At 37.2% G+C, this 26487-nt stretch overlaps 2 protein-coding genes across 4 annotated transcripts in view; one reads left to right on the top strand and one right to left on the bottom strand.

Moving 5' to 3' along the window:
- The window catches only part of LOC101740520 (protein phosphatase PP2A 55 kDa regulatory subunit), a 46047-nt gene extending 22578 nt beyond the window's left edge, over positions 1–23469 (bottom strand). The window contains exons 1-2 of one of the 3 annotated variants that reach the window (XM_021352466.3): positions 23242–23469; positions 4005–4160 (exon numbers count right to left, since the gene is read on the bottom strand). In XM_021352466.3, coding sequence (XP_021208141.1) covers positions 4005–4140 — 136 coding nt within the window. In that variant the 5' untranslated portion in view covers positions 4141–4160; positions 23242–23469. Of the gene's footprint in view, positions 1–1250; positions 1549–4004; positions 4161–23241 lie in introns of those variants that run through there. The other 2 variants (XM_004932996.5, XM_004932997.4) reach the window with 2 other exon arrangements.
- LOC101740387 (cytochrome b-c1 complex subunit 6, mitochondrial) lies at positions 2507–9141 on the top strand. The gene is made up of 3 exons (XM_012696194.4): positions 2507–2731; positions 6996–7041; positions 8972–9141. Exons 1-3 carry the CDS (start codon positions 2708–2710, stop codon positions 9130–9132), a joined length of 231 nt encoding a protein of 76 aa, XP_012551648.1. The 5' UTR covers positions 2507–2707; the 3' UTR covers positions 9133–9141.
- Positions 23470–26487: the final 3018 nt, after the last annotated feature.

The raw sequence follows: 26487 nt of genomic DNA, 5'->3' as shown, positions 1-26487 counted from the left end.
TAATTTTGAGAATCAATGACAAATCAATATTTTTATTTAGTGCACGGCCCAAAACATTTGCATGACTTTTAATTGTAGTGGTATGTATATAAGTGGTATAGGAAAATTCTGTCTGAAGTGTGTTTATAAAGGAGCAAGCATTTTTTTATCACTGTATTATCAGACGAGGCAAAGAAACAAAGACAAAGTACCTAATAATAAGAGAGATATGTTGCATTAAGATACATTTCATCATTTACAATGGTTGCGACTATCAAAAAAATCAGTTAAAATCCATTTTATATTTATTATCTTTGAATACAGAACGCCCACTTGATGGACAGCGTTATTATTGCACATATATGTCACCAATACCAGATACAAGCTTCTTTTGTCTAAGTTGTCTAGTCGCAGTTACAATCAAAGACTACAGAAAAGAAACGCCAATTTCAATGGTTCCAACATATGTTTCTGTTAGACTATAACACTAAAATGAAAATAAATATAACCGGTACCTGTTCTATTTCAAATTATGTAATTTTTACTATTATATGATTGAGAACAAAAAAGGGAAAAAAATATTTGTAATCTTATCTCATTACTTTGACACTAGATGATGAATTATCTATGAACTAGTAACATTACTCAAAAATCAAGTTTGAAATTATTTTTGTATAATAATTCATTGAACTACTTTGGATTTACACCTGCTTTTGTTTCAATGGCAAATAACAGCAAATGATTTAGGCACTTTTCTACATATATCTATTCCTACTTTTTCTTTGAAATACTAAAGATAATAAATACACTAACGACAGTTAATTGGTTGGGTAACCGCATCATTTGAACATCAAATCTACTTAAAAAAGTTTACTTAACGTATTTTACACCGTGCTAACCGTTTATTAACTTTCAGATCGCGTCTATTAAGCGTCTATTTCCATTTCTATACCCGTTAATGTGCGTCATTTGTTGCTAACTATGAATAACACCGATGCTTTTGCGATCATCTGGTTCAAGATTTTGTTAGTCTGTTAGTAACCAGCTTTCTCGCATTAAAATCGCAGTTTCAATTGTAAAAGATACACTAGGTCTATAGCAACGACCCGTTCTTGATGAGAATAACTGACCAAACTATGAAATATGAGCAAAAAGGTTAAAATATTGGTTTATGTAGTGATAACCAAACAGTGTCAAACAACAAGCTATAATCAAAATACGTAAACAATACAATTATAAAACCAAGCTAATGACAATAACATTGCATTTACCGTCAGAGTTTGAACGATAAAACATCTTCGACTTATTGCGATTTCCAAATCCGATTTCGCCCTTGACTAGCGGGCGCAAAAAGTCACCACTTACCGGCCATGACAAAGCCCAGCACAAAAACTTTAAGTAGTTCGATAGTTTTAGTACACAATCACTTAAATGTTTTGTTAAAACATCACACAAATTTGTCGATGAAAACGGATTACAATCATTTCAAGATTTACATCGGTAAAAAAGCAATGGCGGTCAGAAACACATACAAATTATTACTACAGTATTCTGTGTTGTCAACACACTGGTAGAAAAACTACTATAATGTCGAATTTCCTTTCCAACTTTTTTCAGATAATGACTTTGAATAAAATAATTTTAGTCAATAATAAATATATATTTTAAAAATAGTTATAGAACACTTGTATTGTATTATATAGCATGATTCTCAAAGAACACAAAATCGTTCTATAAAATTATTCAAAATGGTCTCAATTCATTACTAACTTACGAAATACATACATTTTTTCCCCAATGTATGCCCAGAGAATCTCAAAATTAAATAAAAATAATAGTCTACAGAATTCCCAACATCAGGCATCGGCCTGGGTGTTAATCTCTTTCCCTACTTGACTTCTTCTGCTCCTCCATTGAATTCCGATATTCAGTACATTTAGTTGGGTATTTTAAGTGTCCATGTGAGTTGAAAACACCGCTCTGCCTATTTCTGTTCAACAGCATTCTAGTTCTATGTTAAATTGTGGGATAATCATTTTTACAGGCAATTTAGTTGTTGATCTAATATCTTAATGTAGGTAGCGAGATTCACTTTATGTTGTCTATGGAGTCGGATAACCACTTTTATAATAAGGAGACTGCGAAATCAGCTGCCAATGTAGTTGTAAATTATTACTTTTTGGTGAGTAAATATTAAACATGGTAACATTGATGCATTCTGTCAAAACTTAACGTTTGCTCGCAAAACAGTTCGGAATACATTTTTGATCGTTTGAATTATAGACGTTAGTGCTGCCATCTAGGATTTTAAATTTTTTAAGCAACCCATTTATTTTCGTCTGAATAAATAAATAGCATAGAACAGTACATACCTATTTATTCAAGTAGGTAAATAAATTGAACTGTTCTTGGGAATTGTTTGTGGTGTTTCTTTAAATTTCTTTTCTAGGCTTACATACATCTTCTCCTCTTTACCGTTTTTACCGCTCTACTTGTATCTGTTTAACTACTTACCACTTACCAGTTACTTTGACCCAATGTCCTGACCAGTATCACCAACATAAAGCAGTTCCCAACACAACTATTAATATTTGTTCAAATTTTTACTACATTGTCAAACGTGACACTTTAAAAAGTATAAGAATACAAGATTGATACAGTATACATACAAAGATTACGTGTAATTTAACATTTTTGCATAATATATTTTGACGGCATTTTCACCACCATGAGTGCTGATATGTATAGTTCAGTAAGTCGATATTTATTATTTCTACTTCATTATTCTATTAGTTCTACTTTATCATTCTATTAGTACATTATTTTTTATATTTATTTGTCAGCCCTGACGCCTGCTGGACATAAGCCTATCCCATTATTCGCCACAATTCAAGGTTCGGACTGCTTGTTTGCGCTGCCCGCATCCGTAGCATGATTTGGTTTAAAATATGGCGATAGGTAGTTCATAACATTAATCGTCACATCTGAATAAAATTTAATCTAATAGCACGATGAGGTAGTGCCTTTCTCACGTCCAAGTCTCGTAAAGATGAAGCTTATTTACGCTACCAGGTTTTAATTTCGAAGTACGGCGGCGCGGCGGCGCCCTGGTACGAGTAAAAAATACTTGCAAGTATAAAAGTATTTGTGCTGAAGTCGGATTTTGCTCGTTATTGCTCGTGAAATACGGGCTGAATTCCTATGCAAGTATTTTCAAATTTAAACACCGCTGCCTCTCAAGCAGTACATACGTATACTTTCAAGTATTTTTAAAACCTGGTTTTTGACCCTAGTATTTTTGCGTACTAGTACTAAGAAGCCCTGGTATTCAATTTTGCAAGTATGTCTCATCCCTAAAGTCTCGTATGTTTTTTCTACCTTTTTCTGTTGTTGATCATGGGCCCACGGTTTTACAAGTAACTTGTGTCTCATTGTGGGTAGCAGCATTGACCACATACATTTTGATGTCTATGGATTGCCGTAATCTCTCTGGGGGCAGAGTTTCGTTGTGTTAAATACTTAACCCTAGTATGCAAAGAAGTACACGATCTCTGTCGTTCTAAACTATGATCACATTTTTCGTTATTTTAATTGAATGATTTGGATCAGCCACCCTTGTTTGTATGGTGAGGATATGCGTGGTTTTCCACGAAGATTGAACCTAGTATTATAAGACAAGCGGATTAAATTAGCCTGAAATCCTGAACTACAGGGTTATCCAGTTTAGGCTCCAGTCCCTTTAACACAAATGCATTTAGAAGTATAGGTACTTGTAAATTAGCTAAATTGTGGAGTGGAAATAGATATATTGTGTGTTTGTGTGTGTTAGCGCGGACGGTAATCCCATCAATTTGACTTATGTGTCACGAAAATCCGGAGAGTTGCTTCACTGTACGCTATTGGGTAGGAAGATATCTGATGGCTCGTCCCAAGTCGATTTTATGTGAAGAGTTAGACCAAGAGATCGGCAGTCACAATATATCCTTCGACCATACTTTTATCAGATATACGCAATACGTCCTTACCGTTTTTGTGACCATGATCGAATATAATGCTGAGCTTTTGAAGACTCGTTTGGCGAGCCTCGGCGAAAAGGCGCCGTTTGTTCTTCGTGGACGGCTGCGCTGCTAACGGTGACACAACCATTGTTGTCGTTGCCATTTCAATACCTCATTCTGGATCTGAGAACAAAATTAATTGTCACCGTTAAAATTTGTATTAGAAAATTTGTAAGGCTTTTTTTAATTTTTTTATTGCTTAGATAGGTGGACGAGCTCACAGCCCACATGGTGTTAAGTGTTTACCGGAACCCATAGACATCTACAACTTAAATGTGCCACCCACCTTGAGATATAAGTTCTAAGGTCTCAGTATAGTTACAACGGCTGCCCCACCCTTCAAACCGAAACGCATTACTGCTTCACGGCAGATGCGGGTTTGGTTTTTATTACACGATGTTATTCCTTCACCGCGGAAGTCAATCGTGAACATTTGTTAAGTACTTATTTCATTAGACAAATTGGTACCCGCCTGCGGGATTCGAACACCGGTGCATCGCTACAACATACGAATGCACCGGACGTCTTATCCTTTAGAGTTTAGGCCATGACGACTTCAAAGGCTGTTAGCAATGTGTTAGAATTTTCGTGACTGTTTGTGTCTCGGAGCAATCATGTGTTTAGATTTAAAGGGCGGCCGATGTACTAATGCTATCGTGGCATTAATTCAATACAGAGTCCGAGCAACGGGATCCTCGCAATGCTGTCTTAGTTAACAAATAAACGTGAACCGGACCTTGGGTTTAATGAATCTGCACTTCGAGAAGGCGGCACGACATGAAAACCCTTTTGTCGCGGCCGTCGGTAATTACATACCCGATCCCGTGGACCGAATGGTAAACAGTCGACGTCGCCCTAAGCACGTCATTACGGATCCTCCCGATCCATTAACGGTGCTTTTAGGTACCTAAAGGACCAGTCACCGCTCTCGCCGAACCCGTCGCTTGCGACGAAGAGCTCGACGAGCAAATTAAACCATAGATACAGCCCACCGAGTTTCTCGCCGGATCTTCTCAGCAGGTCGTGTTCCGATCCGGTGGTAGATTCTGCGAAGCATTGCTCTTGCTAGGGCCAGCGTTAGCAACACTCCCGGTTTGAGCCTCGTCAGCTCACCTACACGTCAAGGAGAAGCTGAAATAGCCTGTCAAGGCTATCAACATAGGAAGAAAAAAATGGAATCTGGCTGATTAAATACGTTTTAGTGTATCTCAAAGAATACGCTCGTGAAGAATGTCCTAATTAGGCACAGGCTCCTACCAGGATCATACAGTTATCTAATATCCTACCTACCGAAGTAGGTAATTTCTTTGTCAGTTTCGCCCATGATATGCGGGAGGTAAACTAACCGGTAATAATTTGTTATCTCAACCGTAAATATGTAGTTATGTCGTTTTAGCTTCTTAATTTGCGAACTCTTAGGCATTATTACGTCACATTGTTGTGTAAATTCATGAAAAAAACATTTTTTTTTGGTTTCTTGACCTTCAAGACGGTATAATTATCGTGTGAAGCAGTTTTTTCCGCAATTTTTCCGGTTTTAAATTGTGACTTCATTAATACAACTGATTATAATTATATGTTAATCCCACGACTCGGATACATTTTCTTTTTCGTGTGAACTTTCCTTTATTGTTATGACGATGGTTACATCAGCTACTTACGTAAACTGCATCATTGCCTATTATTAATAATTAATAAAACTATTAATAGTTCTAGAACAAAAATTATGGACACTGACAGGGATTTAAGTCCCATGGATGCAGAAATAAGTATCAAGCATGTGTGATGCTGTCGATACTTCAGAGGAAATTTCTGTTATAGTATTATCAACGTAAATAAGTGGCATGTTTATAGTTTTAACTGATAGCTGATTTCATTTATTGTTTAGTCACAGTTCTAGCTGCGTTTGACCAGTTTCTAATAAAACCACGGTTTAAAGGAATACCGGCCTATACCTAAGCCAATATGGACAGCGTCAAGGATGCTTAGTTCATATTCGGTGGAACTGTGTTCACTGTAATAAAATAGTCTTTTAAAGAATAAATTGCGTCATATTTTTATTCATTTATTTATTAGACACACAATACACATTGCGAGCTAAAAAAAAAGATACACAAAAAAAGAACAACAGGTAAAAAATCTGCCTTGTAACAAAATCCGTGTGCGCACGACTAATGTGCTAAGTACTCTCTTAGTAAAATAACTCTCAAGAGCACAAGACAAACCGATAATTTCGTTTTGAATGTCGATTCTGTCCACGTGCCACCCTTTCATACCAACGTCACGTCTCTCAAACCGCACGTCTTTGAGTCTAGAGAATAACAGTAACAACCAAATTATCACATTTCGTTTCAAAAAGAATCAAAAACAAGATCTTATTACAGCGGTATTTCTTCACGACATTACCTACCTTTTATAATGGCGTTACAACCTTTACAATGTCTAAATAAAACACGAGTCATTATCCACGACTTATCTATACTAATATGTATATAAATCTACAGTGGTTTTTACGGATGTTCCGTTATAACTACTGAACCATGCATCCGATTGACTCGAAACTTGGTATCCATATAGAAAATACACGTACTTAATGGATAGGCTAATATTTATATGAGTTTTGGACTCCCTACACCAGTTGCGGGGGCGTTAATGATGAGAATCTTTGTGGCGATGAGAAATAATAATGTTAATTTTAAATGCCCAGCGAAGCGGACGGGTACAGCTAGTACCTATATAAATATACGAATATTAAGGAAAAATCAGAAAAACCATTCATTTTTTCTTTTAAAATGTAACGCTAAGTCGACTAGAGGTCGAACGCAAAAATTCGTCCTACAAAAGGTATGTAAGTCGCGAATTAATTAAACGAGACCGATCCAAACCGATTCCAACCGAATCGCGCTGAAGTTTAATGGGAGTTTTTTGCCTTTATTAATATTTCTCATCGTATTTCAGAGCGCCACAGATCAGTTGACGAAGGAACGCGGGATATGCATGGAAAGTATGTATTCAGAATTTATATTGCAGGGTACACGTACTAAATTTAGTTTTGTAATCTGTATCCTGGTATACCTTCTCGAATACCGTATTACTTCCCCACTATGTATCCTTAGTATATATTTTTTATTGCTTAGATGGTTGGACAAGCTTCGGTCCACCTGATGTTAAGTGTTTACCGGAGCCCATAGATATCTATAACGTAAATGCCACCACCTACCTTGAGATATGAGTTCTAAGGTCTTCGTATAATTACACCGGTTGCCCCACCCTTCAAACTGAAACGCATTACTGCTTCACGGCAGAAATAGGCAGGGTGGTGGTACCTACCCGCGCGGACTCTCAAGAGGTCCTACCATCAGTAATTGAGCTTGGTAAGAGAGCTCACAGGACTTAATCTGGGAAGACTTGCTAACATTAGCCCTATATGGAGATGCGCTACGCTGAATCTACCACCTACTTCGCGGTATTTTCTCACCGCATCAATGCTCGCTGAGAAGATACGGCGAGAAATTATTTGGGTTCTATATTACTAATTAAATACTATGAATATCTATACATATAAATAAAATATATAAGTGTCTGTTTGTAATATTGAAATAACCGCTTTTTACTACATGCAGGTATATACGGTACATACACCAAAATAACATTTTTTACAATTTTTGTCTGTCTGTCTGTTTGTTCCGGCTAATCTCTGGAACGGCTAGACCGATTTTGACGAGACTTTCACCGATAGGTAGCTGATGATATAAGAAGTAGCTTAGGCTACTCGCGGTACGACAATAGCCGCGGGTAACATCGCGGGACTAAGCTATCAATAATAAAATTTAATGTTTCCGAAGCGAAGCGAGGGCGGGTCGCTAGTAATAAATATTATTAAACTAAAAAAAAAACACAGTTTCTTTGTATGTTTTGATTATAAAATATGCCTTTCCACCTTCAATTGAAACTATGACCTCGTGTCTCAAGTGAGGTAGCTACATCTAAGTTGTTGGCTCCGGCAGCCGCTTAACATGAGACGTTCGTAAGCTCGCTCTAAGCAATAAATACTCGTAAGAATACGTGTCGATTGACTTGATATGGATGTTTTTGAAAACGTAGCTTTAGCGTCTTACTATTTCAGACTTTATTTTCATTTGACGAAAGTTCAACTTTCCGATTTCGATACCGATGATGGCACAGTATCAAAATAAATAATTGGCAACAGATCGATCGATGATAATCATTATCATGCGTTACTAGTACTACAGCTTTGTTGGCGATTTGCACATTGCTGGCAACCTTTCAATACTGTAATTCGTTTTATTTTACGTTAATGTGAAGCGTTTAGGTGTTCCTATTTCAAGGATGGGCAATCTTTATGCAATGCAATCAAAACTTCGGGTCTTAATATGCCGCCTACCATGAGATGAGGCAAAAATGTTATCGTCACTGACAAAAGCTACTTTGAAGGCAAATGAAATAAATAATAGTTTAAAAAACTAACAAAATACGCTTTTATAAAAAATCAAAGAAAAAAATTGATTTTTTTTTTATTAATTTGAATCAAAAATAGTGTAAGTTAAAAGTAGTATAGGTCTTACACTATTTTTAATTCAAATTTATTATTTTATTTTTTTCTATTTTTTAGTTGGATTTTCTATAAAAGCGTATTTTGTTAGTTTTTTTAAACTATTATTTATTTTTAATTTTTTAGTTGAATTGCAATTTTTTTATTTTTTTTTATTTTCGAATTTTCATCGGTCCTTAATAAGTACACCAAATTTCGGGTTAATCCGACGTTTTGAAAGGGGTCAAAATCATGTTCAAAAATTCCGTTACAAACATACATACATACGTCTGAAGCTAATAAAAGCGTACCTATTAAAAATCCGCTCCGTTGGTCAAGTGACGGTTCACATAGCTCTTGAAGACTTTGGTATTATTTTCAGAGAACTGTGACGTAAGACGAGTGTTTATGACGCTAAAGGAGTGTCAGAACAGAATCAAGTCTAAGACTTACACAGCGGAGACGTGCCACCAAGAAACTGTGGATCTAATTGAAGCCATAGATCATTGCGTCGGCGATAAGGCTTTTATTAAATTTGCATGAAATTTTGAACGTTTTTTTTTTCTTTCATATTGCAACATAACGCAGGCTGCTTTTGATTTATCGCTCTGGAAGTCTACGAGAGGTAAATCAGCAGTGTACGTAAAGCATACGATTATAATGGTTTCACTTTAGACAGTCTGTTAGTGATCGTTATGTAGCCTTGGAGGAGGCCGATTTTACCCGTTTTGCGATTCCTCCCCGCTCGAGGCCATTCCACTGCTTTCGTTAAGTTATCTCGTACCCCAGTTCTGATTTGGTTGGAGACCTCCCACGCAGTCTTGTGCCGTCCACCATCATGTTAAATCTACATTGGTACATACAGTTCGAAAGACGGTGGCAGCCTTTATACAATTGAGACTTCGACTTCGAATTAAAGGGGGTGACATCATTCACGTTTTGATGGCGTGATTATTTAACATCAAGTGGGCCGTGACTCTACAAAAATGCCTGACGTTTATACAAAATTTTATGATGAGCGATAAACACACAGTTACCACATTTAATGCCAACTACATGGCGCCGTGGGGATGTACCTACATTTATGGCTGAGTACACGATGCTATGAAAGATCGGGGGGCCGAATATACGGCGCTATGACTTGCGAGTATGTTTTTTTTTTATGCATCAGCACCGTTTCCACGGTTACCATAGCTTCACGTGACGCACACATACTCGATCCTGCGGACCGAATGGTAAACAGTCGACGTCGTCCTAAGCACGTCATTACGGATCCTCCCGATCCATTAACGGTGCCTTTAGGTACCTCAAGCACTGGTCACCGTCCTCGCCGAATCCGTCGCTTGCGACGAAGGGTAAATTAACCCATAGACACAGCCCATTGAGTTTCTCGCCAGATCTTCTCAGTGGGTCGCGTTTTAGATTCGGTGGTAGATTCTGCGAAGCACTGCTCTTGCTAGGGCCAGTGTTAGCAACCCTCCAGTTTGAGCCCCATGAGCTCACCTACACGTCAAGGAGAAGCTGAAATAGCCTCTCAAGGCTATCAGCACAGGTAGGAAAAAAAGTGACGCACATGGTCATATATACGTAAAGTAGCGATCTGATAATATCAAGTGTTGGATTAGGGTTCGCGCTATTGATTAAGTTTGAACAAATTGAATATGCCACGCGCCACGGCGCTCTGTGTTCAGCCCTCTGATCCTTCACGGCAACGTGTACTTGGCATCAAATGTCATCAGATGTGGTGAATGCGTAACAAACAAATAACCATAACTCACATACCCATTAATAACACATATTATAGTATTCTATACCTATATAGTACGAATAAAGGTTCTTAATTATATGAAGACCTCATTCAAAGTATACAGCAACAGAGTTCAGAGATTTGAGCCTTAAATACGACGCGATTTATGTCGTTCTATAAACGAAGCCCTTCTAATATTGTGCGTTGTAACTTAAGGAAAGTCGTAACCGCCGATATTGATAAAGCCATACTTTAACATTCCGACGTGTGGACCATTATGGACGGCATTTCTGACGATCCCGACCTACTTCGTGAGATCTAATGAACTTAGGGTAACCATTAAGGTCGAGAATAAGAGAATTAAGCAATTTCACTTTATTTATTACTAACTGCTACCCGCGGCTTCGCCCGCATGGTCAAGGAAAAATGTCAGTGTAGTTTCCCGTGGGAATGAGATGGTCTTTTGGGATAAAATGTAGCCTGCGCCACTCCCCTGAACTAAAAATATCACTTTAAAAAAGCAATGTCAATCTGTTGCTACGTTTCGACGTGAAAGAAGGACAAACAAACAAATACACTTTCACATTTATAAATTTACTAGCCGTACCCGCCTGCTTCGCTGGGCATTTAGAATTAACATTATTATTTCTCACCCCCATAAACATTCTCATCATTAACGCCCCCGCAACTGGTGTAGAGAGTCCAACACTCATATAAATATTAGCCTATCCATTAAGTACATGTATTTTCTACACGGATACCAAGTTTCAAATCAATCGGATGCATGGTTCAGTAGTTATAACGGAACATCCATAAAAACCACTGTAGATTTATATATTAGTATACCGTCGACACCCATTTTGAAATTTGACATAGACTTGAGGTAATTATTATAAATATAATTATTTCCTCATAGAAATTATAAGTGAATTGGTTTTTTTAAATATATTACCTAACTATACGTATATCTTCTTAAAAAGTTAAATATTATTACTTTAACGTCTTATTATAAAATACGAAACAAAATTTTGTTAATGTGAAAATAAATAATAATAAATTTTATATTTTAGACAAATTGGTCACCCTAATTTAATTACGTTTTATCAGTAGACACGTAAGTAACGGTCCTAAATTCGTGACACCAAATATATCTATGTACTCTTTAGTATAACGACGGATGAATGAGCTCACGGAACGCCTGGTGCTGATTTGTTACCGGATCCTTGAGGTCTTAGCCTTAATTATATAGTACAACGGCTGGGACACCCTTCAAACCGAAAGGCATTACTACTTCGCGGCAGAAATAGGCGGGGTGGTGATTGTTTGGCTTGACAATACGCCCTGCCATTAGTGAAATTAGTTTTCGCAGTGTTAGCCTAGCATCTAATTGTGAGACAGCAAGGGAGAGTACGGTTATCTTCGGCCTATTTCTGCCGCAAAACGAACATGCCTTCTAGTTAGTCTTAGATCTCGAAGGTCGTTAACATCATAGTGTGTTTGAGCGACCGCTCAACACCATCTATACGAATTATGTGTAATTTTGTATGTTTGTAACTGAATCAAAGCACAAAAAATGAGGGAACGGTTGAGAATTAAATTTAAGACAATGATAGTTTGTAATCTGAATTAACATATAATACGTTTTATGGTGACGCAATTGACTTTTCTTCCTACCTATGCTGATAGCCTTGAGAGGCTATATCAGCGTTACCCTAGCGTGTGGTGTTGCTGTAACAACCGGAGGTGTTGCTAACATTGGCCCTAGCAAGAGGAGTAGGTACTTCGCAGAATCTACCGCCGGATCGGAAACGTGACACACTTCCTTCGTGAACCACTTCTGCGAAGCACGGCCTGCACGACTCTTGCTAGGGTTCGTGTTAGCAACATCGTCAGGTTTCAGCCCCGTGAGCTCACCTACTAGCTCGGCGAATCTAGAATTACTGGTGGTAGGACCTCTTGAGAGTCCGCACGGGTAGGTACCACCACCCCGCTTATTTCTGCCGTGAAGCAGTAATGCGTTTCGGTTTGAAAGGTGGGGTAGCCGCTGTAACTATACTTGAGACCTTAGAACTTATGTCTCAAAGTGGGTGGCGCATTTACGTCGTAGATGACTATGGGCTCCAGTAACCACTTAACATCAGGTGGACTGTGAGCTGGTCCACCCACCTAAGCAATAAAAAAAAAGAATAGCCCCTCGAGGTTACTAGAATAGGAAGGAGAAAAAAAACGCAAGCACATCTTTAACCAGTGTGCTTAGTGCGAGTTTTTAACGTTCTCGATCGCGTCAACGTTAACTCTAATGGGTATGAAGATGGAACATTTGCCTACGTTAGCCTCTAGGGGTGATGTTCCAACTGCGTACAAATTGAGTTAACTTTTACGCTATCGAGAACGTTAAAAAACTCGCACTAAGCACACTGTAAATGTAACGGATATTTTTTTTCTGAATAAGAAAATAAAGCGAGCGAAACCACGGCGCACATCTAGTAGCAAACAAAATAACCAAGGTAACATGAAAAAAATTAATAATGTTTCCTAAGATTTGATATTCACCAAAATTTTAACAATTTCATTATAATAATACATACAATTATTATTAGCTTTAAGTTAAGCTAGGTATAATGAAAAAATCAAATTTAAATAAATAAAATGTTTCGGAAGATGGCAAACATACTTCGACGATTTCATTTTTAAATAAAAAGACAAATAATGCTGTGTCTACATTTATAATATTGTTTGTCTTTTTTAAATTAAAGTCGGTCATTTTTCACGTCAGTACCGACCACGTCACGGTCAGTTCGCGACCGTGACATTGTCGAGTTATTGGGCCAAGTTCACTCTGGCGTCACAAAGGAATATGCACCTTAAATAGCATACATACAGCTCACATCGTTAATCTTGTAATTGTTAAACTGCTATGTTCTTTTTTAATGTACATTGTATTTCGGACCGTGATTGTAGATGAAATTATGGTTCATTTTCGTTTGTAGGTTTGTACTGCAAATTCCAAGGTCACGTTGGTTAGAGAGAAGTGACAGTCAGTAGTGCATGATGGATTTCCTTTTATACATTTCCTTGTTGTTTGATAAATGTTTCAAGAGCGTTTTATAAATGGCGCTAATATGTTGTCAACGATTGTTTTGAAGCAGGTAGGGAAGTAGATAGTATTGTCTAAATAAATCGTATCGAAGTGTTTAAATAAATTAAATTACTGTGAATTTTTCAAATCAAGGAAGAAATCATCTTCAGTATTGTAGAAATTGTTTATTTTCTTATTTAGCAGACGACCCCCCTGGCGGTATGTGATCACCGTCGCTCATGCAGATCAGTAGTGCCCAGAACACAGCCAAGCCGTTGTTCATTGCTATATTGTCATGCTATATTCTAAGACATGTGGTTTTTTCGCATTAAAAGTGTACAATTTCTAAAAATATTCGAAATTGAGTTATTATGCGGAATCATTTATTTTGGTATCACCAGTATTTTTCTAATAAATTAAATACTGTCAAAAGAGCTTAGTTTTTTTTAGTTTACGATGCTTTGACTTCTATTAACAAAATGAATACATAATTTTATCTTACTTTAAAAGACAAATAATGTAACTGGTAAAAAATAAAAATAAACGTTGCAAAGATGATTAATATTTAAAAATATCACATGTTAAACCTTTAAAACACTCTCCTGTAAAATTAGTAAGTTTTAAGATTATACAGTTTTAATGCGAGAAGACGATGTATTAGTACTATTTTTTTACTACAAAAACATTGTACACGATCAGCTCCTGTCATTACAAATACCGCAAAATTACTTAGCGAAACTAATTTTCATTGACAACGTACATTGTCAGCGTCAAAACTGAATCTGGCACTGTGCCACAGGCGACAAATGCGCGGAACAAAACACCGACGGAGTTAGTAGGTACATAGTTGTTACCTTACCCGGAAGCGAAAATTGCATGCGTGTACTTATTTCATATACGTGGTCAGCTCAAGGCTGGCGCAAGGTCAACGACCTTGTGAGTACGATCCATCATGTGTTATTATTATAGCCTATAGGATCATTCTAAGCCGCACATTTTACGTCTATGCTATAACCACTTAATGTCTTATAGAACAAAATGGGTTTGTTTCGAATTAAGATTATTTAATGGTATTTCGAAAAAACCGCTAAGCCGAAGCGAATTGTCACTTTTTAACCGACTTCAAAAAAGGAGGAGGTTCTCAATTCGAATATATTTTTTTTATGTTTGTTACCTCATAACTTTTGACTGGGTGAATCGATTTTGATGATTATTTTTTATTAGGAAGCTAGCGCTTCCCGTGTGGTCCCAATTTAGCCCAGTTCTGATAATGATATCTGTGAGAAAACCATATAAGTCTTAAATTTGCATTAAGTACGTGCGCGACCAATAGATGAATAACTCAACCGATTTCGATGCCGGTCATCGTTCTCGACGAAGGGCTCGACGAGTAAATTAACCATCAGACACAGCCCACTGAGTTTCTCGCCGGATCTTCTCAGTGGGTCGCGTTTCCGATCCGGTGGTAGATTCTGCGAAGCACGGCTCTTGCTAGGGTTCGTGTTAGCAACGTCGTCAGGTTTGAGCCCCGTGAGCTCACCTACTAGTTAAGGTTACCCTGAAATAGCCTCTCAATGCTCTCAGTATAGGTAGGAAAAAAAAATCGATAATTATTGTTTTTAGTGTATATTAATTTGTTTTGGAATATTGTCTTCTATTTGAAGTCTGTTTTTGTTAAAGCATGTCTATTTATTTGCGTGCATTCGAGTGGGATGGACAGCGTAGATCCACTATTGATAAATTGCACTACGATATGGCCCTGGGTTTTTTTTTTTCAAGACTTTTTCCAGACTGTACAAGCGTCTGAAGTACGCACGAAATGAGACGCAATAGGAAAAAAATAAAGGAAAAACTACGCAATACAAGAATGTAGGACACATAATGTATACTTAAGTTTCTTCTCTCAACATTATCATATATTTTAGACCGTTAAATGTAACGCTAATACGTTTTTAATCGATCTTATAACATTTGACATGTGCCTACGTGACCGATAGCTTAACGAGATATACATTAATCGTCCTAACGTTCTACTAAAATGGGTATATTCATTATGATTAGTCTTTTGATTATTCTTACGGTTTGATCGTGGAAATTCTCTGTGTAGTTTTTGCGCCAAGTACACTCAAGATATGTGTGCTTAGTGCGAGTTTTTTAACGTTCTCGATAGCGTAAAAGTTAGCCCAATTTTGTATGCAGTTGGAACAGCGCCCCTAGCGGCAAAGGAAGGCAAACGATCTCATTCCATATAAATATGAGCTAACTTTTACGCTATCGAAAACGTTAAAAAACTCGCACTAAGCACGCTGGTATGAAATTTCTACATCTAAAATTGAAATATTTAGGACCTCTTTGGACTGGTGGGAGGGCCTCTAGAGAGTCCGCGCGGGTAGTTACCACCACCCTGCTTATTCCTGCCGTGAAGCAATAATGCGTTTCGGTTTGAAGGGTGGGGCAGCCGTTGTAACTATACCTGAGACCTTAGAACTTATGTCTCAAGGTGGGGGGCATTTACGTTGTAGATGTCTATGAGCTCCAGTAACCACTTAACACTAGGCTGTGAGCTCGTCCACCCATCTAAGCAATAAATAAAAAAATTACTGCCCTTTCACAGCACGATAGCATTGCAGCGTTATGTCGCGCGGCTTAGCCTGCTTTTGCCGCGAAACCGGCTATTGTCGCTCATTGATATAGGAACCTTCGCCCTCATGTCTTAAAGTGGGCAGCGGCGTTCGGATTGGCATGTTTATGAGCTCCGGTAGCCACTTAAACCAAGTGACTTTAGTAACAGATCTATGGGATAAAAGAAACCGAATAGCAGCAGTGTATGTTATTATCGTATGAGAGTATCTAACATCATCACGAGAAAGATAGATATTTTTATTATTTTTTTATTGCTTAGATGAGTGGATGAGCTCACAGCCCACTTGGTGTTAAGTGGTTACTGGAGCCCATAGACATCTACAAGGTAAATGCGCCACCCACCTTGAGAAACGTCTAAGGTCTCAGTATAGTTAGAACGGCTGCGCCACCCTTCAAGCCTAAACGCATTACTACTTCACGGCAGAAATAGGCAGAGTGGTGGTACCTCCCCGTGCGGACTCACAAGAGGTCCTACCACCAGTAAAATTTAGAGTTTTACAACCAGTAAAGTTTAAAGATAGAGAGAATTTTACTAATTTTTCGCGGGACATTGATTTATTTTACAAAAACGCGAAGATTCTAGATTAAATCGGGAAGGTTTATCAAACATCTTCGCGTTTTCGTACCGAAACTTTAAGTATTCGAAACTTCGGAAATTGTATATATGTATGTAGATATATATACATATATATTTTACGTCTTAGACCTGCGATCAGTCGCCGAGAGGTGATCAGGTAGGTGAGTGGCGAGAGGTCGAGCCAATGCTCAGCTTCCCTGTACTAGGCCTTTCTTGAGTCTCCTAACCGGATTTGGCTGCATGAGCACACTGGATTGGGTGAGGCCTCAAGCAGTCCTTATAGATGGCTGAGTATCCATAATACGATAATAAATTAAATAAATAAAAAGCCTTTTATTTCCTGCTAAACTACAAAGTAAATAGGTATTTAATAATTTTATTTTTCTATTCTAATTTTTGGCAGGAACCCATAAAAAATGGTGAAGGCCTCCTCCAAGTCCTTCTATTTGTTTCTATTTTGGGCTACCTGTATCCATCGAGAGTCAATATGACAATAAAAACCCTATATTAAAGCGTCAATGTATTTTTAATTAAATTGAGAGTAGATTGAACCTGTCCTGGTAAATCTGGAAAGGCCTCCGGGCCACCATTTACTAATTCTCAAACATAAAAAATATAGATAGAAACTTTCCATCCACAATAACTCGGACCGCAGTTAGCTCGACAGCCTTCGAAAAAAATACACAACATTACGAATAAAATCGGACTCTAGTCTAGTTTCTAGTTTTCTAAGTCTAGTTTCGTCACCATCAATACTCTGAATAAATTTATTCATCTCATGACATTTCAATTATTATTGTATAACATATTTATCTTCGACATTCTAATTTTTTATTTAAAGATCATTTTTATAACATTACATTTTAAATTGCATAATATGCGCCACGTCTAAGAATTGTCACGATACCAATATATGCATTTAAAATATTAAAATAAAGTGATATTTTCGTCTAGCTTCAAACTACTTGGGACTAGTATTCTTTTTGTGTATTCGAGATTCGACATTAATTACTGATGCCTAAAGATTATGCTTCCTTTTATGTGTTACATGATATATGGTTACATTATTTTTCTTCTATTGAACAAATTAAAAAAACACTAAATCACGCAAAAAAAAGAAAAAAGATAATCAAAAGACCGAGAAGACAAAGAAATATAAGCTAAAAGAATGTAACTGCTTCGCCTTTGCCTATTCAATTAAATTCTACAGCATCTCATTGTAATTTTCATGGTTTGCGGTGAGAAAATACAGATTGGTTTTATTTAAAAATATATACAAACTATTTACATTGGGCTTGTGTATATTTTTTTGATAACCCTCCCATACTCCAATCTCACGCTTCACAAATAAAAATCGATAGATGAAATTTAGCATCGATATAATTATTGTGACCGTAGTAGAATTGAAAACACTACATAGTATAAAACACTTTCTCTGTCCCTATATCCCTATGTATGCTTAAATCTTCAAAACTAGGCAACGGATTTTGATGCGGTTTTTTTAATAGATAGAGTGGTTGAAGAAGAAGGTTTATATTTATAATAATATCCATTAAATAGTGAAGAAATCAATAATAAATTACAGTTTCAGAAGCGAAGCGAGGGCGGGTCGCTAGTTTTATATATAAATTATTGTCTCGTTTTCCGCCAACCCTGAGCCACGCGTGCGAACACGACCCACGCTACGTTGTGATGACTTTTCAATTCATATAAACTCACTTATTAGCGGACCGCGGGCACGTGAGTTTTGTAACCTCTATATTGCTCACAGTACAGTCGTCGTGGCCTAAAGGATAAGACGTCCGGTGCATTGGTATGTAGCGATGCACCGGTGTTCGAATCCCGCAGGCGGGTACCAATTTTTCTAATGAAATACGTACTCAACAAATGTTCACGATTGACTTCCACGATGAAGGAATAACATCGTGTAATAAAAATCAAAACCCGCAAAATTATAATTTGCGTAATCACTGGTGGTAGGACCTCTTGGGAGTCCGCACGGGTAGGTACCACCACCCCGCCTATTTCCGCCGTGAAGCAGTAATGCGTTTCGGTTCGAAGGGTGGGGTAGCCGTCGTAACTATACTGATACCTTAGAACTTATATCTCGAGATGGGTGGCGCATTTACGTTGTAGATGTCTATGGGCTCCAGTAACCACTTAACATCAGGTGGGCTGTGAACTCGTCCATCCATCTAAGCAATAAAAAAAAAAAAAAAAAAAGTATTCTCGCAATAACATCGTTTCAATATTACTATGAAAATACGAAAAAAAAACTATTAATAAACACTTGATGTTTTTAATTTTTTTTTAGAGAGAGAGAGAGAGAGGATACACTTTATTGCACACCAAAACACAATTTACATTAAAAAAACAGTCAAAAAGCAGATCAGAGATACATTTGTACAATAGGCGGTCTTATCGCTAAAAGCGATTTCTTCCAGACAGCCGTTTAATTTACAGAAATTCTGGAAAATTTAAAAATATAACAGGTATGTTGCGGTGTACTATAGACAATACATTATTAAAGAAAAGATATACATAAAATAAACAGATATATATCATTTACATATAATATGAAATATATAAGTAACTCATTTATATACCAATATACATACTAACATACTATACATATAATAAATCAAAAGCTGATTATGATAAATAGAATGAAAAACGTAAAGATGTAAAAGAAACGTCAAATGAAGAAACAGTAAAGGTCTTCCATACGGCATGTTGGAATACTACCGGAGATATAGTCCTAGCAAGGCTGAAGTCAGACAGACGGCCAGTCGTAAAAATCATGCCGAATCCCTATTACAGCATGATGCAAGAACCCCACTTAATGTGGGATAAGGGAATAATGAAGAAGAAGGCTTTCAATAAGATAACGAAAGCCAGACAACCAAGCTAGATCATGAAGTAAACACTACAGTTTTATACGAAAATCGAAGACGAATAGAAAGGGTCAAACACCTAAATAAATTACTACACAGAAATATAAAACAAAAACAGTTTATGACAAATAAGTATAAGTATAAGTATTTACTAACAATCACGCCACGTTAACGGGTCCCGTGATAAGTTCGTCAAGAACTTGTGTTACAGGTACCAGATAACGGATATAAATGTAAGATTTTTATTATACACATACATATATTTAATATACATCCATAACCCTGGAAAAGACATTTATATTTATCATACAAATATCTTCCCTTGGCGGGATTCGAACCCGCGACCCCCTTGTGTAGTGACCATGTCACTTACCACTACACCAGACGGCCGTTTAATGCACGTAAGTTCTTTAATGTTCACGATAAGAAATCCCTATTTGGTATAGTTTCAAATATGGAAGCTTTAAGTTGAGAGTATAATGCGTGAGGCTTGAGTCAGAAGATATAATCATTGTTAGGTATAAGTAAGGTATAAGTAGCACCGTACTTCCTATTCTTATATAAGGTGTAATTTGATGCGTCCTATCAATCCCCACGTGTTGAACGCTCAAAACGGCGAATGTATAAACGTGCCATTCACGTGTACACTTTGAATTACCTAAATTGCCACTGACCCGACCCGATTGTAATTCTGAATTTTAACCAGGAACCCTTTTTTTCCTTCTATCTATTCGCTGATAGTCTAAAAGGTTATTTCAGATAAGCCCGCACTGTTACGTTGTGGTACATGAGCGTGGACTGTATATATTGTTTTGAAGTATTTATTTGTCCTTATATGACAAATTAAAGACTTATTTATAAAAGAAATGGAAAATCGATACGTCGATACGATACGATACGATATTTGGTAACAGCATCAAGAATTCGAGGTTTTTGATTGGATTTCAATTAAGTTGGGGTACCATTCAAATAACTGAAGAAGTTTTTAGGTATGATATTTTTCAAAAATTAAACTTTAAGCGGATTTCTTTAATCGTATTGGTGATTCTGCTCAGGATAATGAAGACCAAAGTAATAAAATTTGTTGTGTTGTCAACGGTCCCTGATACGAATGCGAATGTTCAAGTTTATCGATGGTCTGGGGAAAATTACTTAAAAAGATTCCGTCACACAAATAAATGTATGTCAAGCTGACCAAATCGTGCTAAAAAAACGCTAATTTATCAATGGAAAAATCGGAGTCAAGTAAAATACAACCCAAATGATTATGAACGTAAGGTATGTAATTATTTAATTAAATGAACTTTGACGGTTTAATCTAGCCTTTTTTATTGTCATTACATTGTTTCTAACGTTTCGAATACTTTAGTTTTCGTGATCACTGAAGTGCATATTATTAATAACAATCATTTTTATAGTTAATATGAGTCGACTATTATCAAAGCCGGCAATGTGACTTTTGGATAATTATTGGTAAATCAGAAAAACGAATTATTGACTTTGTATTCCATTGGCAGTCACAAAACTCTTCTGAACGACATCTTAGATAAATAACAGGTTAAGTATTAACCTTTATTTAATGCAGGTATATATGCAGGAACCGTATTCTTTGAAGGAGACGATTATATTCAAATCAATCTGTATTGACATATCAATAATTTTTTTTGTCCAAATGCACAGATTGCCACCTTTGATAATAGACGACTCATATATCTATTTTTATAATCCAAAATGCTCTACTACTTATATTTCCTTAATGAAGACCTTTATTATCTGTGTGCTTAGTGCGAGTGTTATAACGTTTTCGATAGCGTAAAAGTTAACCCAATTTTGTATGCAGTTGGAACAGCGCCCCTAGCGGCAAAGGAAGGCAAACGATCCCATTCCATACAAAAATATGAGCTAACTTTTACGCTATCGAGAACGTTAAAAAACTCGCACTAAGCTCACTGGTCTTGAAAATCTGCTTTTAAAAGTACGTACAAAGTCGTAACATTTTTCTGCATGTTGCGTTCCAACCACATATGTGTTGTAAGTATAAATCGCTGCAGTCACGACTGATCAAAAACTGGTAATAAGCGGATCTATCCGGTTACTAATATAGAAAATGTGCGTTGACATATAGGGCTGATGATACACGAAGTATTTCCGTATTAGTTGCCTTCCAATAAGTCCTTTTTTTTTGCATTGAAATATGATCGAGATTATTGTTCACCTGTAAAATCTTAATACCGGCATTTAGATATCACAATGTAAATGTCCCCTTAAAACTCGAAGTCGAAATTTCGATTGTACCATAGTTGTCACATTTTTCGAGCCGAAACACTCCACTGCTGATCCGGAATGTTCGACTTTATTAATTTTCTTAAATGTAATTCGTCAAAGCGTGCTAGATTTAAAATTATTGTCCTTCACGGTTTGTATCACAGAAACATTACTGTACTGTTTGACGGATGCTGGTACAACTGTTTGTTGCCTGTCCGCGGATTACCCGGATTACGCGGATTACCGGATTACCCGGCACAGCAAAGTCTCCGACTATTGTATCATCATCATCTTCAAACAGCCACACGCATCCTAAATGGACTTAGGCTTTTCCTAATACGCGGTACTAAACTCCAACTAGCAGCTATATTTTCCTATATCCAACGATAGGCGTTTAATGTATAGTTTAACTACCGATCCTGCGGACAGAATGGCAAGCAGTCGACGTCGCCCAAAACACGTCATTTCGGATCCTCCCGATCCACTAACGGTGCTTTTAGGTACCTCAATCACCGGTCATCGTTCTCGCCGAACCCGTCGCGTAACGCTTGTGACGAAGGGCTCGACGAGTAAATTAAGCCTCAGACACAGCCCACTGAGTTTCTCGCCGGATCTTCCCAGTGGGTCGCGTTTCAGATCCGGTGGTAGATTCTGCGAAGCACGGCTCTTGCTAGGGTTCGTGTTAGCGACGTCGTCAGGTTTGAGCCCCGTGAGCTCACCTCAGGCTATCAGCTTAGGTAGAAAAAAAAATTAGTTTAACGTAAATGTTACAGTAATAAGTCGTGCGAAAAGACTCAAGCGACTTCCTTGCATTTCCGGATGCAAGACGTAGTTGGTATTACAAGGTATGAAAAACCGGTTGAGTTGCCATGACTGTTGGCCCCGAATGCAATGTCGTAATAAGTAGGTAACTCAATGAAGCTGTTTGAAACTTGATCGTACAAATCTATACTAATATATAAATCTACAGTGGTTTTTACGGATGTTCCGTTTTAACTACTGAACCATGCATCCGATTAACTTGAAACTTGGTATCCATGTTGAAAATACATTTACTTAATGGATAGGCTAATGTTTATATGAGTGTTGGACTCCCTAATAATAATGACAATAAATAATAATGTTAATTTTAAATGCCCAGGGAAGCGGGCGAGTACGGCTAGTATAGTATAAGTTTAAAATAAAATAAAATTCTTTTACATTTAAAAATGTTCATAAATTAAAATAATTGTTCACATTATTCATTATACTCATGAAACATTTATTCATTAGAAAATATTGAATGATATGTACCTATAAAGGTAGAACCATTAAATTAAAAAAAAAAAAACAGTCCGCGAAAAGTATTTATTTTATTCGTACAAAAAACATAATATCATTACAGTATTACAACCAGTAAATTCTACAAAAAATCTTATTAGTTAAATAAAAAAATTTAAATACTTACATACTGGAGCCAAAAAATTATTTTCAAACTTCAGTTAATAAACTCTCGAATAATATCCCTAAAATCACTTTCTTTTCAACACAAACTTGTCCACATATTTCACAATGTCTAAAATATACAAAATACTATTTATTCCCTCCTAAATAAACGAATTAATTTCGATTTATTGATTCGCGTGCATTCACCACGGAACACAATACAGAAATGCGTGAATAAATACAAAACAAATCTACAGAATGCTTCTACTTAAACCGAGTGGCGCGAACCTTGATATCAAAAGGCTATTGAACGGAGATGAGACCAGAGTAGCGCCATCTGTGTGATTGACCTAATATTAAACATTGTGGAAAATGAATTTTTTTGCTATACAAGCACCCTTACCTTCGTCGTTAAACAAACGCTTTCCATAGGTAATTTTACTGAAGCTCGTCGCATTTCTCTACTGAAATAGTCACATAAATTTACGTACACTTTGATTTTGGTTCATCACCTCTTTTTTACCATTTTTTTTTTTTTTTGGGGAATCCATTTACGGCTAACGGGGGGGTAACGGACCGGGTTATGTCGGACTCCGGCGCCTCCTGAGAGGAAGAAGGGGAGAAGAGAAGGACCGAGGTCCTTCACCTCCCCCAATTTCTCACAGGAGACTACGCCTTGAAAAAGGCGCGCGAAGCACTTGCCCCGTAGAACGACTACCGACTAAACCCCATCGAGCTCCACCACACCGACTACACGAAACTTACGGTACCGCGATGCGCGCCGAAAGTCTCGCCTTAGGCGGTACCCGTACTGATGTTAAGACGGGATTTCATCCCCGGGAAAATCCCGTAGAACCTCGTCTCGGGAGACACACCATGAGCGGCGCACAGGAGCCACCTTGCACCGCTTCACCACCGGACCAACAGTCGAGTGCCGGGCGCCCCCGCACCCGGCACTCGATAGTCCCTACGAGGGCTGAGCGGCGGCCTCTCGCACGCGCCGTCCACCCCGCCTTCTGCGCTGAGGAGCCGAAGAGGGATCCCATTCCCTTTCGCGCTCCTCAGCCTCACGAAGCGCCATGACCAAGTCACAGAACCCAGCCATGGCCTCCCACGTTTTACCATGACCCTAAATGACCCTATATTCGGAATAGTTGATCTTAATGACTCAGATCCGCCTGATTCTCCCAGTCTCGAATATTATTGATCTATGATCCACATTCCGATTCTTATAACAATGTTTTTCACATATCATTAGGCTCAGCAATGGACTATTATCACACACGTCAGGTTTACGCAAAAAAGGTCGAAAAGCAGCCTTGATACGGCTGTATCCGTGGCATTATCGAAATCCATGAAATAAGCTACGAGCTCGTATGTCTACTATACAAGAAAAGTCAATAACATGACCAGTTTTATTTATTTATTTTGTGTTAAATTTTCTCCAACATTTGTTCATCAAACAAAATAATGACGTTTATAACACATTTGATTTTACCATTGAAGTATGAAACCTAGATTTTACTATAAGAATATTTGACAGATCTTAAACTTATGAAAACAAGTTAAACTATGTCAATCATTGTTTCTAGTTGACGTCTAAACACTGTTGTTTTTCGAAGACTGTGGAGCTAACGGTATTTAATTCTTTAAGCAAATTAACAATAGAAAAATAGGTATTAGGTTTTTAGAAACTAGTATTATTTATTTACTCGGCTCAGTTGAATGACCGGAACATAGCGTTCCAAAATGAGTGTTCACCTTCATATAATTGCATTGAATTAAAGTCAAGACCCTGGTATACATTTCTGAGAGGGCTTACAACAGGGCTAGAGTAAATAATCTAGGCCAACAATACCAGAACTTCGAGGCAATAATCTAAGGCCTTTCTTGAAGTCCCCACTATATTTTACACAATTATGTAAAGCAATATTACATTATTTTTAATTTTAATTAAATCAGTTTGCGGGCCTAATGAATAATGGTACGCATGCAATGCATGTCTGTGATTATGAACCAATTTTAATAAACCAAGCACAAAATGTTAGTCCGAGATGTATATCAGTGTAACAAAACATCTCATATTCCTACTAGAGATGGCGTTAACGGTTGAATTTATTTATCTGTTAACTGGTAATTGATAAAAAAAATTACCGATATTTTTATTGGTTGAAAATACCGGTAAATCTTTTCGTTGAAAAATTAATTTTGCTAATGTTAAACTTGAATGGTACTAGCACTTTTCGAAATGATCCCATATTTCTGCATTGCGTTTCGGCATTTTAAATTAGATATACAATTTAAAAATCCACAACAACAAAGTAAGCAAAGTCTCAAACACACAAAAACAAAGTCAAAACACACAAACACAAAGTACAAATCTCTTAAAATACAAAAACACAACTTTACCAAAATAATAGAAAAGATGCACTGAGCCACCAAAATGTCAAGTACCAAACAAAATATTACGTTTAAAAAATCAACCAATCACGTCATCTTCGCGTTCGGTAAAAATATCGTTTCATTTCAATTTTTTAACGAAAAAAATTATCATTAACTGTAAAATACACCAACTTAAATATTGTGCTTTATTTTGAGGGGTATAGAGCATACAATGAAATCATAAAATTCAATATTTTTTACATGATAAGTTGAAGACATCTGCAAGGCGAAAATGAATCTTACGTGTTGAAATAAAGTTGAAACTTGCATAAATATAATTTCCAATAATTGCCTATGCCACTACACGCAGTGTGTTTGGTAAACGGTATTTTTAACCGTTTTGGGTAATTTTATTTATCGAATAGAAGTGTTAATTTTTTTTACCGGTAAATTTATTGGTTATTGGTTATATTAGCCACCTCTAATTCCTACCTATTCGCTGGTAGCCTAAGAAGCTATTTCAGATACGCCCGGACGAGCAGGCGAGCTCACGAGCTCAAGCTAAGAGAATTTGCTAACACTAGCCCTAGCAAGAGCAGTGCTTCGCAGAATCTACCATCGGTGTGCTTAGTGCGAGTTTTGCAACGTTCTCGATAGCGTAAAAGTTAACTCAAATTTGTATGCAGCTGGAACAGCAGCCCTAACGGCAAAGGAAGGCAAACGATCCCATTCCATACAAATATGACCTAACTTAGGCAAACGTTTTCAACCGCATACGTACCTACAAATTTGAGTTTACTTTACTTTATCGAGAACGTTAAAAAACTCGCACTAAGCACATGGGTTGGAATCGCGACCCACTGTGAAGACCCAACGAGAAACTCGG

Source organism: Bombyx mori, chromosome 26 (genome assembly GCF_030269925.1).
Source record: "Bombyx mori chromosome 26, ASM3026992v2".
NCBI classification, from domain to species: domain Eukaryota; kingdom Metazoa; phylum Arthropoda; class Insecta; order Lepidoptera; family Bombycidae; genus Bombyx; species Bombyx mori.
This window is presented reverse-complemented; position numbering and strand designations above follow the sequence as displayed.

What these genes read in the sequence shown, in the direction of transcription:
- LOC101740387 (XM_012696194.4), top strand. Translation starts at nt 2,708, where the DNA reads ATGAGTGCTGATATGTATAGTTCA. An exon ending in GTGCTGATATGTATAGTTCA is followed by an intron (nt 2,732 to 6,995) that starts GTAAGTCGATAT and finishes ATCGTATTTCAG; the next exon opens with AGCGCCACAGATCAGTTGAC. An exon ending in ACGCGGGATATGCATGGAAA is followed by an intron (nt 7,042 to 8,971) that starts GTATGTATTCAG and finishes TATTATTTTCAG; the next exon opens with AGAACTGTGACGTAAGACGA.